This window comes from Paroedura picta, chromosome 18 (genome assembly GCF_049243985.1).
Source record: "Paroedura picta isolate Pp20150507F chromosome 18, Ppicta_v3.0, whole genome shotgun sequence".
Classification (NCBI taxonomy): domain Eukaryota; kingdom Metazoa; phylum Chordata; class Lepidosauria; order Squamata; family Gekkonidae; genus Paroedura; species Paroedura picta.
The window spans coordinates 9,079,286-9,093,856 of record NC_135386.1 but is presented as its reverse complement, the minus strand read 5'-3'; the positions used below and the strand labels follow the sequence as shown (position 1 = coordinate 9,093,856).

At 46.9% G+C, this 14,571-nt stretch overlaps 1 protein-coding gene across 1 annotated transcript in view; it reads left to right on the top strand.

Moving 5' to 3' along the window:
* HDGFL3 (HDGF like 3) overlaps positions 1-14,571 on the top strand; it is a 38,424-nt gene that overhangs the window by 14,920 nt on the left and 8,933 nt on the right. The window contains exons 2-3 of the mRNA XM_077318131.1: positions 13,024-13,100; positions 13,827-13,965. Coding sequence (XP_077174246.1) covers positions 13,024-13,100; positions 13,827-13,965 — 216 coding nt within the window. The remainder of the gene's footprint in view (positions 1-13,023; positions 13,101-13,826; positions 13,966-14,571) is intronic.

The window sequence follows — 14,571 nt, the reverse complement described above, 5'->3', positions numbered from 1 at the left end:
AACTGGAGAGGCCACAGTCTGGCCAGCCCTGGACTAGAATAAACATCATTCTAATATGTTCAGAGTACAGTTAGCCAGTGGAGATCTGCATAAAACAGAGGAGTGGAGAGCCAGCCCTTTTTATTTATTTTTTTATTTTGCTTGTAAATGCTATTTTCTGTCCGCCTGGGTTTTTAAACTTAGTTTGAACCAGTTGGATATAAAAAATGGATTGGAAATACGTTAAAGATGGAGTTCCAGGTCACTGTTGCTATCATGACTTGGGGCTTTATTTCTTGCCATCATCCCTGAGGCTGAGCATCCTAGCACAAAAAGGTGACTTTCACAGGGACCCAGTTTTGAAACCGCTAACGGAGGAGGGCCCAGTGGTTTTATACATGACACAAAGATCTCATGGGTGGCTCTTCAGATGCCCATGGACTACAGTTCCCAGGAGCCCCTGATAGCATGATGCTGGCAGGGCCTTGTGGGAATTGTAGTCTATGGACAACTGGAGAGTCGTCGTTTGGCCAGCCCTGGTAGCTGAAGACCATTGCCCAGGCTGACTGCCAGCAACTCTGCAGGGTCTCAAGCCTTTCCCAACAACTATTAATGATGCATGACTTTGATGTGGAAAGGATGTGTGTTTTCACTGTCCATATCCCTACGGCAGGGGTAGTCAAACCGCGGCCCTCCAGATGTCCATGGACTACAATTTCCATGAGCCCCTGCCAGTGAATGCTGACAGGGGCTCATGGGAATTGTAGTCCATGGACATCTGGAGGGCCGCAGTTTGACTACCCCCGCTCTATGGTGAGCCTGTGGATAAGGGCCTGTGGATTCTTGGAGAGCGTTCTCTAGACTTGGCCTCTGATGCACATAATTGAGGGGTGATGGTATTAGTGGGCACAGTGGAACCTAATGGTTGATGACGTTTGAATCCAAGGTAGAAAGCTTCCCGGATCAGTCCTCTGTGCAGCTGAGTGTTAAAAGTACAGTGCAATCCTATGCAGGGCTATTCCAGTGGGATTCACCGTAGACGCTCTGTATAGAATCGCACAGTTCCTCTCCGGGGATTTAAGAAGCTGCCTGTTATTGCTCAAAAGGCACTTCCAGGTTTGCATCTTTTCTCCTTCCCACAGGCAGAAACAATTTGCTATATGTAGAAAAAAGGAAGAACGCAAGTCAAATTGGCAAGTTTTTTCCTGTGGTTGCCGTTTATCTTCAGCGCCAGTCAACTCAGATGTTGCCAGTGGCTTTAATTGCCCTTTCTCTAAGCAGGAACATTTTGCTCGGTTGCCCCAAGGTTTGTAAAATGTCACTGAAGACAGGAGGACAAGTTCTCACCCGATGCTCTGCGTTTGCACTTTGCTCACCGTCTTCCTTTCTGCCTCTACCCTTAGGCCATGTCCTCTCCTGCCCAAACCAGAGACGTTAAGCCAGGCATCTGCAGCTTGTGGCTCAGTAGGGAACCCAATGGAATTGTAGGCCACGTGTGGCAAACCTTGTGGCTTTTTCAAGGCGAGAGGACAGAGGGGGTTGCCCACCTTTGCATGGCCACCCTGGTGTCCCCTGATCATTTCCCATCTGAATACCAATCAGGATTGAGCCTGTTTATCTTCCAAGATGTAATGAAACGGGGCTAACTTGGGTCATCCAGCTCACGGCATGAAACCGTCTATGGCTCTTTTTTTTTTGAAGAAAACAGACAATCGAAAGGAAAATCACAATTTGAAGTTAAGAAATATTGGAGAGGTGGGTGGGATACTAGAATAACCAGAAGGTAAAGGGAATGTAGGTAAATTTGTGATGAAACAACCCATTTCTCTTGATGGCCCTTTCAGGTAAACAAGAAGATGTATATTTCATGTAGATTTCCTTAAAACGGTTGTGGTCCGGAAGATGCAGGACAGAGATTATAATTGGTTTCTTTCAATTGTTTTTAAGCAATTTAGCCTTCAAATATAGAGCCTCTTGTGGCGCAGAATGTTAAGGCAGCAGATATGCTGTCTGAAGCTGTCTGCCCATGAGGCTGGGAGTTCGATCCCAGCAGCCAGCTCAAGGTCGACTCAGCCTTCCATCCTTCCGAGGTCAGTAAAATTAGTACCCAGCTTGCTGGGGGGTAAACGGTAATGACTGGGGAAGGCACTGGCAAACCACCCCGTATTGAGTCTGCCAAGAAAACGCTGGAGGGCGTCACCCCAAGGGTCAGGCGTGACCCGGTGCTTGCACAGGGGATACCTTCACCTTTACCTTACCCTTCAGATCTGACACACAGACACACTTATATTGGGCCAATTCTTCCTTCTTACATAGGGATCCTCTCTTTCTAACTTTTGAAGGCCAAATAATTCCGTGTTCTCAAGGTTTCGCCTTTCGTGGGAGTGGGAGTCTGCACCCCTCAGCATCCTTTGTGCATGTGAATGTTTTTGAAGAAGCTCTGTGACTGATAGGACTGCTTATGTTGGGATTAGTAATGAATGTCATGCACTGTTTAGAGAACCATATTTCAGTGAAAATTGACTGAAATACACTGTGAAGGAGATAACACGACTAGGATTTTAAGTAGCAACACAAGATTTCAACAGTGGGGGGTGTATGTTTTACCTCAGTGACAAATGCTTTTTTGAGGGGGGAGGAAGTGCTTTAAAAAATCCATAAATCTACTTATTGACGTGCCTTAGCACAGAGGTAGTCAACCTGTGGTCCTCCAGATGTCCATGGACTACAATTCCCATGAGCCCCTGCCAGCAAGCGCTGGCAGGGGCTCATGGGAATTGTAGTCCATGGACATTTGGAGGACCACAGGTTGACTCCCCCTGCCTTAGCATATACAACAATTGTATTGTTGTAGCCTAGGATTGTGGTTTGAATCCTATTCAGCTACCGATGCTCTCTGCATGACATTGGCCCATTCACACTCACACGTAGCTGAAGACTTTCTGCTCTGGATCATGGTTGCCAAATTTTGGGGGGCAATCAGCCAGCGAGGCTGTTAGGCCTTTCTTGTGCGGTTCCTTGTCATATTCAGTTGTCCAGTGTTGAAAGACAGGATTCTGGGTCAGAGAGTCAGTGTGGAACCAAGTTCAAATCCCTGCTCTGCCATGGAAGCTTGCGTGGTGACCTTGGTCTAGTCCACTGTTTCTCAACCAGGGTTTCCTTGACAGCCCTGGAAGGGTTTCCCAAATGGGTGGGGATTAATTTGTTAAACATTTATTGGGGCGAAATGATCATATATGCTCATGTCGACCTGCCCCTCATGCCAAACTGGCCAGCGATGGGCCTGGAGGGGGTGGGAAGGGAAGGGCTTCCCCACACCGATGCTTCCCGACCATATTCTGCTTGATCTCGCCACTTCTGTGGTTTCTCGTAGCCTGAAGTATGTTGAGAAAGACTGGTCTACTAACACACTTTTCAGTCTAATCTATCTCACAGGGTTGTAGTGAGGGGAATATGGAAGAGAAGTGAATTTTGTCAGCTCAAGAGAAAAGCACACTTAGTTATTCATTTACTTCTGCCCTTGAAAGAAGATTGAGTTTATTCACACTCCAGTTCTTTGGGTTTCAGCTTCTAATTAGCGCCTGTAAACCTGGCAAAGATCATTGACAGTTTCTGCTCCTAGGTATTTGGTTGAAAACCAGTATATTAACCAAGGAGCAGACCCTTTCCATAAGTGTTGTATATAAGGTTCTCCCTGGTATTTCTGTTATACAGTATTTACTCAAATGCAAGACTAGGGGTTTTTTTTTTCTCCCAAGTATGCCATCAAAAAAGGACTGAGTCATCTTAAATTCACTCACAAATTACAGTTTATGGCCAATATTTAAAAAAAATGTTTTGTGAATAGCACTTTTAGGCATAGAGGTCTGAAAGCCAAACTGGTTTCCTTTCAAGTAAATAAGAAATTTCCCTGTCAAGCTAAGCTTACCCATTACTTCCTCCAGCTAACTGTCAACGAAAGTCGTACTTGGTTTCCAAAATGGGGTCTTGGCTTTTAAACCGGCCAATCAAAGCAAAGCTGAGATTGCTCTAAACCAGGGGTAGTCAAACTGCAGCCCTCCAGATGTCCATGGACTACAATTCCCAGGAGCCCCTGCCAGCGTTGGCTGGCAGGGGCTCCTGGGAATTGTAGTCCATGGACATCTGGAGGGCCGCAGTTTGACTACCCCTGCTCTAAACCTAGTGAACCAGGTTTACTACAATAACATAGCCCATTGAATTTTGTATAATGGGTTTTTTATGTAATGGGGAAGACAATGAGGTGTTGTCAGCTGTGTCTAAGTACATATATGTATTGCATTGTTCACTTACGGATATTCCCCAGAAGCCCAAAACGCTGTAAAGATTTGGATCTTGGTCATTTGTGAGGAATACGTTTCCTGCAAACTTATTCCATTCTTTTTTATCCTGCGCCTGGTTTGTATAACATCGCCTCTTTTAAAACGTTGGCTTTTATTCAAAGTGGAGGAGCTCAGAGGTCTTCCTGGCGCAAAGGTTAAACAGATTAATTCTGTGAGAAGTTCAACTGAGGCTTTCTCTTCAGATTATCTGGCAGCCTCTCATACATTCCTAGCCCTGCCCTGACCTTTTCGGGCTTGGAATATATAGGGTTGTGTGTTAGTCTGTAAGGTTTTGCCTTCGTACCGTAACAGCCCATCCTTCTGTCTTCTGTGACGGGGCATGTCTGAGCTCTTACCTGGGTTGGCTTTGCCCCTTCCTCAAGTAGGAACGAGAAGGGACAAGGTCAGAACATCTGGATCCAGTAAATATTTGATCCCTCCCACCGCTGGCCCCAGTCCTTCTTGCTAGGAGGCAGCCAGGGTAGGAGGCTAGACTGTTATGTGCGGGGGTGGCCAACCTTCCTATTGTGCCCCCTGAGCCTTCGGGGAGGGCGGTATATAAATCTAAATAAATAAATTGCCGTGACCCTTTAATCCAGTTCCTCCTGTTGGGGTGACCCCCAACCCAAAAATTCCGCAAGGGTTCTTGCGCAGAAATTAAACCGAAACTGACAAAAGGCATGAAGATCCATTGTTCCTGATTGTATATAAATTGTTTTTTTTCCCCCCCTGGGGTTTCTCAGTTCAGTTCCGCCTCTTTGTCCCACCATGCTGATCTTGCTCTTTTCCACTGCTCCAGACAGACGATCTCGATCTATCCTGCAAGGTTGTTGTAGATGGAGCTCCTTTCCCCTCCCCCTCCCCCGGCCAAGCTGCTTGCCCTGCCATGACCCCTGTGAAAGAGTCGTTCGACCCCCAAAGGGGGTCCCAACCCCCAGGTTGAAAACCACTTCTCTAAAGACACCCTCCAAGTGGCTATTTTCTCTCTTCTTTGCAGTCTGGAGATCTGTTGTAAGTCTGGGAGACCCCCCAGCCCTGACCTGGAGACTGGCAACCCTATATACACTGTCCTCATTAATATTATCATCGTGCAGAGTGGGGGTGATGGGTGACATGTTAGAGCAGGGGTAGTCAAACTGCGGCCCTCCAGATGTCCATGGACTACAATTCCCAGGAGCCCCTGCCAGCGTCTGCTGGCAGGGGCTCCTGGGAATTGTAGTCCATGGACATCTGGAGGGCCGCAGTTTGACTACCCCTGTGTTAGAGGGAGGAGAACGTTTTCTCCTGAACGCTCAACCTCCAAGCCTGATTGTGGGCTATTAGGATCGCCAGCCCTTCACTTCGGAATCTACTTGTTTCCTTTCAGAAGCAGCCCAAAAGCACAGTGTGGGCTGCAGGAGAGGCAAAGAAAAGCAAGTGGGGAAAAATAAGGGGAGGTTTGCAAGCCCAGCGCTTCTGCCATTATCTGAGAGCTCCCTCGACAACATCTCTCTTTTGTTCCTGGATTTGAGCCTGGAGGGGTTTTCTTCTCTCTGTGTCTGTCTCTCTCTCTCTCCGTGTCTCTCTCCTTAAGGTCTTGTTGACACTGAGAAGAATAGCCAATCCAGTTGGGAGGGAGGGCCGTATGTAAGGATGGGGAGGGGGACACTTATTTGCCACCGATTCCAGCTGTGGCGTGTGCAGACGGGAACGGGGTGGGGGGATTTCTGCTGGGATGGCCGCTAACAACACTTGTCGCTGTTTGCGTGTGGAAAACAACAGCGGGTTTCTTGCCTGCGCTACAGTGAATCAGCTGGTTAAATAACCGGTAGTGATGGTGTCTGCACTTAGAGAAGATTTTGTTTGGAGCAGGGATGAGCAGGCAGGGACTCATGGGAATTGTAGTGCATGGACCTATGGAGAGCCACCACTCAGCTCATCCCGGGTTTAGAGGAAGCACTTGTGTGTGAGGGTTATTTAGACTTTTATTCTCCCTTCCCTTCCCTTTGATTGCTCTGTTTAAGGACGAAAGAATTAACAGGTGAAGGACCTGTGCTTCTGCTTTCAGTTTGCAATTGCTTCGTCCAAAGTATCTCTGCACAAGCAGGGATGCCAGCCTGAGGTGGGGCCTGGGGATCCCCCAGAATGGCAGCTCATCTCCGGGCAACAGAGATCACTTCCCGGGGAGAAAATGGCCGCTTACAAGCAGACTGCAGGACATTATATTTCATTGAAGTCCTAAACCTTGCCACCTCCAGGCTGCATCCCCAAAATCCGAGAACCCTGCCGCACAGGGTTGCATGGCGCAGATCTAAGTTACGGCGAAGTGACAGACATCAGGGTACCGCGGAGGTAGTATATTTTGATGAAGAAGACGAGTTGGTTTTTATACCCCGCTTTTCTCTGCCCGGAGGGGTGTCAAAGCGGCTGACAGTCGCCTTCCTTTCCCCACAACAGACACCCTGTGAGGTGGGTGACGCTTAAGGAGCCCTGACAGGGACTGCTCTGTGAGAACAGCTGCATCAGGGCTGTGACCAGTCCGAGGTCCCCCAGCTGGCTGCATGTGGAGGAGCGGGGAATCAAACCCGGCTCGCCAGATTAGAAGCTGCCACTCTTAACCACTACGTCAAGTTGGCTAATCTCTCCCTTTCTCCAAGCAGGCCAGCGTATTTATCCCTTCCACTTAGTAACTGAGAAAAACAGGGTGTTTGACCTGGGTTGATCTTCGTTACTATACTTATTATGAATGGCTTATGTACGCATGCCTGCCAGAAATGCTCTAGATTTCCCCCCCATTTTTTGTGTGTGTTCATTTATTGCTATTGAAGTTAGATACGGGTCCAGTAGAAATAAAGCTTCAGAATCTAGAGGCGATTGATTTATTTCCAGGCACAATCCAAGATGCTGGTTATGGCGATTTAACATTCTGGGGTAAGAGAGCAGATCCTCATGTAGACAAGCAAGTAGTTCAGCATGTGAAAAGCAGAGGGACGGAGTACATTGGACAGCTCTTACACTGGAGAAAAATAAGTAGTGGGTTCTCATAAGGACCTGTGCTAGGGATGGACCCAATTAATCCTAATTAATGATTAGAAATAAAGGTACCAATAGTCTCATCCCGAACAGAGTTGCCCTTCTTCTAAGCCAGTTATTTCAGTGAATTGAGAAGCATTCGCTGGCAGGGGCTTCTGGGAATTGTAGTCCATGGACATCTGGAGGGCCGCAGTTTGACTACCCCTGGTCTAACTGATTAGAACTTCACTGAAAGGGTGAAGACGGGAGTCCCAATAATTCCGGATCGGAAAATGCAGAGCTGATGTCAAAAGAGTAATTCCAAACTGGTTGAATGGGAGACATTCTGGTAAATGAGGTTCAATGTAAGTCATCCTTTCTTGACAGCCCTGGATGGGTTTCCCAAATGGGTGGGAGTTAATTAAATGTTTGTGTGGTTTTAAAATTTGACGCTTTTTGGGTGAAATGACCACATAGGTACATTTCGATCCACCTACCCCCACCCCCAAATGGACAAATATGGCCCTGGAGGGGGTGGGGAGGGGAGGGGCCCCAGGTGGGCGTGTCCACAGCTCTGCTTCCCAACCATATTCTGCATGATTGAGCCACTTCTGGGGTTTATCAAAGCCTGAAGAAAGTTTCAGGGGTTTCTCAGTGGTAAAAAAGTTGAGAAATGCTTTGTAAGTAAAGCAATACACACCTGGGGCAGAAAAATCATAGCTCCGTGGACGTAGTCTGATTGGATTTGTGGCGCAGAGTGGTAAGGCAGCAGACATGCAGTCTGAAAGCTCAGCCCATGAGGCTGGGAGTTCAATCCCAGCAGCCGGCTCAAGGTTGACTCAGCCTTCCATCCTTCCGAGGTCGGTAAAATGAGTACCCAGCATGCTGGGGGGTAAACGGTCAGGACTGGGGAAGGCACTGGCAAACCACCCCATACTGAGTCTGCCATGAAAACGCTAGAGAGCGTCACCCCAAGGGTCAGACATGACTCAGGGCTTGCACAGGGCTTGCCTTTACCTTTAACTAGAAAAGGAGGTTTGAGGATTTTAGTGGATAACTTCAATGAAAACGTCTGTGTGCAACAACACAAATCCCATGGTACAGTTGAATATGAAAGGGATTGACAATAAAATGGCCATTCCCCTAAAATGCCTTTCTATGAATCTGTGACAAGGCCACATTTGGAATATTAATCACGCTCCAGCATCTCAGAAAGGATGTTATAGATCTGGAAAAGGTACAGAGAGTGAAAACAGAATGATTGAGCAGGGTTTTCTCTATAAAGAAGCATCTAAGACTTGGAGACTTTTCAGTTTAGGGGGGGGACCAAATAACTGGGGCCACATAATAGGATTTTGTAAAATTCCACTTTCCTTAAAAGCTCGAGTCAATTGCAACCAGATTAAAATATGCGGCGTCCGTATTATTTTTAGGTCTGTCAACTAATTAAATGATTTTAGTTGATTAATCAGCTGCCTTTTATCCAATTTGCTGATTAACTAATCAGCTGGATTTCAATGCATTTGTTTATTACCCCAAGTCTTGGCGCAAAAGCCCTTCGAACTATTGAAGGAAGCATAAAAGAATTAATACTTTCGTAAATGAGAATTAGTGTTCGTTGTTCGACGGAAAGCCATCTTTAACGTTTTATTTCTTCATTCCACGCTCTCTCGGGAGAGCCTAACCAACGCTAACAAAGTAGAGTCCTTACCTTAATTGATTTATGACCCACCTTTCCTACAGTTTCAAGGTGGATTGCCAAATATGATTCCATGCAGTCAGGTGGTAAATGATGCAAATAGGATTAGGATGGCAAGAATAGAAAACAAGGCAAACAAAAACAGTATAAGATACGATCGACCATAAAAGTTCCCAGCTGGATGCCGGGAGCGATCGAGGGCAAAAGAAGAAGGGGACGACAGAGAATGAGGTGGCTGGATGGAGTCAGTGAAGCAGTAGGTGCAAACTTAAATGGACTCCGGGGAATGGCAGAGGACAGGAAGGCCTGGAGGATCATTGTCCATGGGGTCGCGATGGGTCGGACACGACTTCGCACCTAACAGCAACAATCATAAAAGCGCAGAAAATAGAATTCCAAAAAGGAGGGCAAGGGAAAAGACCAGCCTTTTTCAAACCTTTGACTGGGAAGAAGGCCCTGGAATAAGTTTTCAAGCTTCAAGGATTCTATCCCAGAGTTGATGTCCAGCTGGCCATGCCTCCCTGCCCTGCCCCTGAAATGACATGTCCCTGGAAGGGTCATTACCACCCACACCCTTCACCCTCCTTTTGCTCACCTTTCCTACCATATGGCAGCTCTACCTCTTCATGTTGGCAGGAGCGGAGAAGACAGCCCAGACCCCTTCCCCATACTGTGACACAACCAACTGTGACACAACCCTTTTGATTTTTACACCCACAGCCTTCCCACCAGCATCTGGGCTGGGGCAGCTGGTTCTATAACTTGTGGCCAAGTCCGATAATGGAAAGGCCACAGACCTGCTCTGGAGTTCTCAAGGACCCCCAGGTGTCCACAGACCCCTGGTTGGGAATCCCTGGAATAAATCATTAAAGAGTGGAGTAGACTTCTATTAAGTGCCCTTTACAAGAACACCCTACTGAGTTTCAACTTTGGTGAGTAAAATTGTCCTTCGCTGGGCAAAATTTGCACCCCTGTCCCACTGTGAATAATGGTGCAATCTTACAGTCTACTCTAAACCAAGCTGCAACGGAGGAACGTTGCAAAGGCATGCAATCCTAACTCAGTTTAGGATTGCACTGTCAGTCAGCCCAAGATGTGTTGTGTGAGCCTGTGCATGGCTGCCCAGAAGGCCTGGTTACTCCCAAATAAACACACATAGATCATAGGTCACCGAGTTCAGCAGGATGTGTTTCCAAATTAACTAGCATAGGCTTACAGCCTTAGTTGGCTAATCTACTAGTTAAACCAGTTAAAGCTTCCAGTCTTAATAATTTGGTAAATCCACTTTGTTTTATAGAATGCATTTCGGTTTCTCAGCTGTTTTACCCCCCCCTCCCCTTTGTTTTTCGTTTTGAATGCAAGGTCTTCTCACAAAGAGCAGAATTTTTGTTGCCCTGTTTCAGGCCCTTCTTGGCCTGTTTAGTAAAAGCGGCATGTCTGCATGCAAGATAAACCCTGTTTAGATATTTATGAATTGCCATTTATCAGCATCCCCAGGCCACCGGCAGAAGTGGTGGCAGAAGTTAACAGATTGCTGATTATGACCAAAGGCCAGTAAGGATGCCTGCTCCCTTCTGAAAGGGGCACGCTCCGTGAGCAATATGGTTTTCCTCGCAAGTAAGCAGCCACTTTTATCAAACTGCAGATATTTCACCAACTCCTGTGCCTAGTAAGCCAGTATGGTGCAGAGAGCCACTTTGGTGGTATGGCTAAGAGGGTAGCTTCTGATCTAGCAAGCCAGGTTTGAGTCCGCGCTCCTCCACACACAGCCATCTGGGTGACCTTGGGCTACTCACAGCCCTGATTGTGCTGTTCTCACAGAGCAGTCCTGCCAGAGCTCTCTCAGCCCCGCCTACCTCACAGGGTGTCTGTTGTGGGGAGAGGAAAGGGAAGGCGACTGTAAGCCACTTTGAGACTCCTTCGGGTAGAGAAAAGCAGCATATAAGAACCAACTGTTCTTCTGCTGCTGCTGCTGCTTCTTCTTTTCAGGGTCGAAAACAATTTTTAGAAAAATATAGTGCCAACATTTATTAATCAAGTTAAAAACCCAAGGCTTTTAGCATAGCCTCAAAAAATCAATGCATTCATGCGTACTAAAGCTTCCATTGAGCAGATGCATTTCAGCATTACCGCCTTTTATCAATAGTCAGGCATCACATAAAACCAAGATACGTAAAATATACAATAAATGCAATAATGGTTATAGCCTGTCGGCTGCTTTACATAAAAAAAGATATTCGGGACCCTATGGGCCTAGGGTCAATTCTGTGGACCAGAAAGCCAGATAAAACTGTTTGAGGCCTCTAATATTTCAAAAACAGGCCCTGTTCAAGGTAGGCACTTTCAGAATCCATTCAGTGTCTTGTAGGAGTCAATGTTCACCCAAAGTATGCTGCAGAATTATTTTTGAACTGTGTAGCTTCTATTCCATAGAAGTATAGGGTAGTTACATTATATGTCATTATGACTGCCAAATTGATCCTGGCTAAAATGTGGAAATTGAAGAAAATAACAAAGAAGAAGAAAAAGAAGAAGAAGTTGGTTCTTATATGCCGCTTTTCCCTACCCGAAGGAGGCTCAAAGCGGCTTACAGTCGCCTTCCCATTCCTCTCCCCACAACAGACACCCTGTGGGGTGGGTGAGGCTTATCTTTCATAGATAAGACTATGTGCGTGTAAGGCTTATGGCACTTTAAAAAGGGGGAAGATGTACAGGGCATTAATCAAATATAGCCAGAAGCTTAATCGCGTAGGGAATAATAAACAATAAACAATATGTAAATGTTCCCTGAAGGCTGGCAGCTGCAGAATAAGGAGACTTAGGTTCTTCTAAGCCCTGTTAGAGCCTCTTGTGGCGCAGAGTGATAAGGCAGCAGACATGCAGCCTGAAAGCTCTGCCCATGAGGCTGGGAGTTCAATCCCAGCAGCTGGCTCAAGGCTGACTCAGCCTTCCATCCTTCCGAGGTCGGTAAAATGAGCACCCAGCTTGCTGGGGGGTAAACGGTAATGACTGGGGAAGGTACTGGCAAACCACCCCTTATTGAGTCTACCATGTAAACGCTAGAGGGTGTCATGACTCGGTGCTTTACCTTTACCTTTAAGCCCTGTTCAGGTGTGACGTTCATGGGATAGCCGTGGCTCTCCTGCAGAATTGTTGTGAAGAGAAAATGGAAACAACCCTATCAGAAGGAGCAAGATATACGTGTGATAAATACCTTGAACAGACGTGAAGCTGCCTTATACCGATTTAGACTTTGGTCTCTCATGGTCTACAGCAGGGGTGGCCAAACTGTGGTTCTCCAGATGTCCATAGGCTACAATTCCCATGAGCCCCTGCCAGTGCATGCTCACAAGGGCTCATGGTAATTGTAGTCCATGGACATCTGGAGAGCCACAGTCTGGCCACCCTTCCTGTACAGGTTGTCTGTTGTGACAAGGTCTCAAGTGGAGATCTTTTGCATCAAGTGGAAATGTAGATGAATGAGCTAGGACAAGGGTAGTCAAACTGCGGCCCTCCAGATGTCCATGGACTACAATTCCCATGGAAATTGTAGTCCCTAGACATCTGGAGGGCCGTAGTTTGACTACCCCTGAGCTAGGACTTTCTGCGTGCCAAGCACATGCTCTGCCACCAAGCCATTGCCCATCCAGACTTATAATAGGTGACCAACCAAGAAAGGTTTTGTCATGTGAAACAAAGTGGGTGTCATTGGTATGTACCATGAATGATAAACATCTGGATGTCTTGGGAGTCAAGTAGAAATGTCTGTGTTAGGAGGTTCTGAAGAACCATGAAAGTTAAAAAGGTGCATATTTGTTCCCACAATGAAATATGGGGTTCTCAGGGCTCTACCAAGTTTCAGTATACATAAATACGTGCAGATTCCTCCCTTTGAGAATAATTGGTGGCCCGCTCATGGCTGCATTGGGCATTTGGAATGGATTGGCTCTTCCTTCTTCCTGTCAGACACACTTTGCATTGGGTAACCCTCCAACCTCTCTTTCTGTTCGACAGATTGACGAACTCCCGGAGGGAGCTGTGAAGCCTCCAGCAAACAAATATCCTATCTTCTTTTTTGGGACACACGAAACGTAAGTGAACGGACCTGCACTCTGCCAAGACAGTAAAGCTTTTAAAACTCCGTGGCTCTCCAGATGTCCATGGACTACAATTCCCATGAGCCCCTGCTCATAGGGGACATGGACATCCGGAGAGGCACAGTTTGGCCACCCCTAAAGGAAAATCCATTTCTCCTCAGGAAGCATTCGAGAAAGCCGTGCGATTTCGTACTTTTTTTGGACTGTATGGCTTAGGGCTGAAAAGACGGAAGGGGATTTTGTTTGTTTTGCTCCCCAGCTTGTTCAGTCATTGAATAGTTATCATGAAAAGCCAGTGTGGAGGACGTTTTCCTCACCACTGAGTCACCACAATCAGCCAACACAAGTGTGATAAAGGGCATCTAAAACTGTCAGGATTGGGGGGGGGGACGGTGATACATCTGCCGTTAAAATATCGTCCCTCCCATGTGGCTGGCTTTTTGATAGCAGGCAATACACAACTGCAGTTTGTGGTTTCACCATGAGAGGGCGTGCCCTTCCAAAGCTTTAACCGTGTTGACGTATGTCGTTCGAACCACGGAGAACAAGACAGCCTAGTGTTCAATCTCAGGAGTGAATTTATTTATTTTAGAAAGTAGCATGGTATCGCTCAACTTTTGGCCTTTCTCTAAATGAAAAACGTCGGGGGTTTTTTTTTTAAAACAACCTCAGTGAAAAGTAAAAGGGAACTCTCATTTGACCTTTTTTTTGAAAACACAGCGCGTTCTTGGGGCCGAAAGACCTCTTCCCCTACAAAGAATATAAAGACAAGTTTGGGAAGTCGAACAAACGAAAAGGATTTAATGAAGGCCTGTGGGAAATAGAAAACAACCCTGGGGTTAAGTTTACCGGATACCAGGTAAGGTTTGCCTTTCCTTTCTTCCCTACGTCATTCGTATCCCTGCCAAGGTGCAACCAATTGGTCTGTTGCACTAGGAGATACACTCAATTTGATACCTTAGAGCAGGGTTAGTCAAACTGCGGCCCTCCAGATGTCCATGGAGCAACGAGGGAATTTGCCATGCTCTAGGGCAGGGGTAGTCAACCTGTGGTCCTCCAGATGCCCATGGGCTACAATTCCCATGAGCCCCTGCCAGCAAACGCTGGCAGGGGCTCATGGGAATTGTAGTCCATGGACATCTGGAGGGCTGCAGTTTGACTCCTGCCTTAGATCCAGCATGGGCAGGAAGAATCTTGCTTCAACAGCAGCTTTCTTGTTCTCTGCCAAATCCCTCGACAGTGTTCAGTCAGGCTTTTAAGAACCAGGAGACTTTGTCTTTCAGACTTTCTGCTTCCCAGATCCCCTGCAGAAGATGGCGGGGTGGGTTTGGAATGTATGTTGGGTTTCTGTGGGGCAGTTGAGCCTTTTGTGTCAATGTGCCCTAGAGCACAGCAAGTTCCCTCCTTGCTGTACATCACAAGGAAGGGTTGGTTAGAATTCACCGTCTTTCAGGGAGGTTTGTGT